This window comes from Mandrillus leucophaeus, unplaced genomic scaffold, assembly GCF_000951045.1.
Source record: "Mandrillus leucophaeus isolate KB7577 unplaced genomic scaffold, Mleu.le_1.0 Scaffold811, whole genome shotgun sequence".
NCBI classification, from domain to species: Eukaryota; Metazoa; Chordata; class Mammalia; order Primates; family Cercopithecidae; genus Mandrillus; species Mandrillus leucophaeus.
In genome coordinates, this window is record NW_012108820.1 from 47,639 (window position 1) to 50,443 (window position 2,805).

Genomic DNA, 2,805 nt, shown 5'->3' on the forward strand with positions numbered 1-2,805 from the left:
AAAAAAAAAAAAAAAAAAATTAAAATTAAAATTAATCAAAGGCAAAAGTATCTCAATACTACCTTAGTCAATAAAATTGTTAAATCAAAAAGTCCGAAATCTAATTTTTTCACCTTTGGCCAATTCACGGCCACAACTATAGGCTGGTTTTCCCAAATTCTTTTTTCTAAAATATACTGGCTGATACAGTTATTAAATACACAAATGACACACAGCAGCAATTATTCTGTCAAAAGTTAACTATTAATCACCAATAGAGGGCAACACAGACTATCTCCATCTAACAATCTTAACAACGTAATGGAAAGGCAGTAATTTTACTCATTACTGTCCTAAACCAAGAATAAGTAACTGTTTTTAGAAAAAAGCATTAAAAGCTGTAAGGATAGGAATTCTAAATAAGTCTATTTGTACATTTTACTAATTTCTGTTTGACGACCAAGATGATTTTCTCTGCTTCTATAATGGAAAATGAAACATTTCACTCATCAAATTACAAATGGCAGAGCTAACAATGAAATCTTTAAGTAATTTATGTTTAAAAATATTCATGTTTTGAGAATGCCTAAAAATTACAGAATCATTCAAATTATACAGTCCTCCAAATGTGATTAAAAATTTTAATACATATATGCATTCAAAATAGCATATTTTGTTTCATCACCGTGGAACTTGTCTCCTACAAACGGTGAAGTTTTGAGGCTTCTCAGCACAGTTTTTGTCTCTTTTTGGTTCTTGGGAAAGGGACTCTATCACTTCGTGTCTAATCTTAGTTCTCTCTTGAAATGTCTCTACCTCTGTTTTCCTACCTTTTCTCTCTCTATAGCTACGTATGTATCTATAGCCCTCCAGATCCCATATGTGTATTCCATTTTTAACCACATGCCATATTATTATCCCCTTTCCAGCCTCACACTTACAATTCACCTAACTCATCATGGAGTTCCGTTCCTCCTATCAGAAAAGGTGACACATATGCATAATTCAAAGATAGGAAAATGGATAAAAAGCCACGACAGTTGCAAACGAAAGGCCAAAACGGTAAGAAAAAGAAAAAAAAGAAAAAAAATGTGTTAACATGTTGCAAATCTGACATAGCATATTTAGATGCTGGAATTAGAGTACATCATGAAATTGCTATAAGGCTGGTGAAAACCATGTCTGTCTATGAGGTTACCATACACTGACATCTTAATCCTTAGGGTTCAGTCCAGTTAAACAAGTATTTACTAAGGCACCCATTAGGAGGTATATGGCCTCTACCACTCTGACCCTAGGAGGAGACAAAGACAAGGAACCTTGTGAAAGAAATCCACAGGAAAGGAACTACAGAATAGTGCATGGTAACGGCTATGAGGCATTTTGAAATTTAAAGTATTATTACATTATTGTCTTTAGGACATTAGCAGTCTTTTAAGCATTCTGCCTATAAAATAAAAATGTGGTGAGTCTGGTAAATAAAAAATTGTAATTGTTAAATTGCTCTATTTCTAGTATTTCGATGTGACCACTGTATTTTTGTTTTTGTTTGTTTTTGATGAAGGGGTAGAAAGTACTAGAGTACAACTTTACTTTTATTTGTATATACTTGTGTACACATAAATGTCTTTCCTGAATCAGATTTATGGGTATGGCCAAAGACAGTAAAATGAGACCAACAATCTTTTCCACACAGGATTTGCATCAAGTCTGCTCTTCTGTGAGCGGCTTCACCTGCTGTTTAAACAGTCTGTTTTCTTTGTGGTCCTGCTTTTCAGACTCAACAGCTAGCCAGAGCCTCCGCTCACCAACAGCAAGCCCGTCCCTCCCAGCTGGATGGCAGCTGCTCGGGCGGCTGGGCCCGCTCTGCAGGACCTCATTGCTCAGGGTGCACCGCAGCAGGTCTCAGACAACACTCCTTCTGCCTCCTCAGCATGTGCTTTCCCCACCTCAGCTTCCAATTCAACAACCGCCCAGGAGTCCTGCTGTAGTCCATTCTCCACACACATCCTGCTCAGTAAAGCTGTACTGTGGAAGAATTGGTTCAAAACTCTTACATCGGCTGCATTCTGGGTGTTTGCCATTACTGACCTTGTCCTGCCACTCAATATTCTGATGGGCTCCTAAATGGTCTGAGTGAAACTGCTCAAGAAGCAGATGTGTTGTCTGTGGCAGGGCCCCTGTCCACAGGAAGTGTGCCTCTGCTTTGTAAGTCTTCAGTTCCATCTCACTGCAACGGGATATTACATTTGTAACAGACTCTGTGGACTTCCCAAAGGACATCCTTGATTCTGTTCTGTACTTCTTTGTCCACTAGCACATCACTGCACAATGTCATGCTTCAATTTAAGGACTCAGTGACAGCTTCCAGGCTGTGTAAACAATAAAGGTCTCAAGGCTTCTTTTACTAGTCTCTCTTTAAAAAGAGACTTTGGTAGGATTACATAGTGTCCTTGACCACTGCACTAATGGTCAAACAGACTGACACTGTACTAGCTTATAGCACTTCATATTTACAGAATAACAGGTGAAAGACAAAAGTATCTATACTGGGCTCAATTCTCCTACTTGAGATTTCCCTATAGGAATAAGAAAGATGCCTTATTCTATCACATGCAAATAAGCCTCATCTCCTTTGAAATCCAGTACTTCCTCCTTCTAAGCTATATTAAGTATCAATATTATATGTACATGTTCTTATTGGTACTGCTTTATATAGTCCAGATACAAGTCCTCTGTCACATACATGCTTTGCAAATATCTTCTCCCAGTGTATGATTTGCTTTTTTCTTTATTTTTGCATTTTATTTTCAACTTTTATTTTAG

The 2,805-nt window shown here is 37.4% G+C and overlaps 1 protein-coding gene across 1 annotated transcript in view; it reads right to left on the reverse strand.

Annotated features, from left to right (window-relative positions):
* Positions 1–2,805, reverse strand: part of KATNAL1 (katanin p60 subunit A-like 1) — a gene marked incomplete at its 3' end in the record, with an annotated part of 102,652 nt that overhangs the window by 47,277 nt on the left and 52,570 nt on the right. Inside the window, exon 4 of the mRNA XM_011967845.1 lies at positions 2,071–2,209. Coding sequence (XP_011823235.1) covers positions 2,071–2,209 — 139 coding nt within the window. The remainder of the gene's footprint in view (positions 1–2,070; positions 2,210–2,805) is intronic.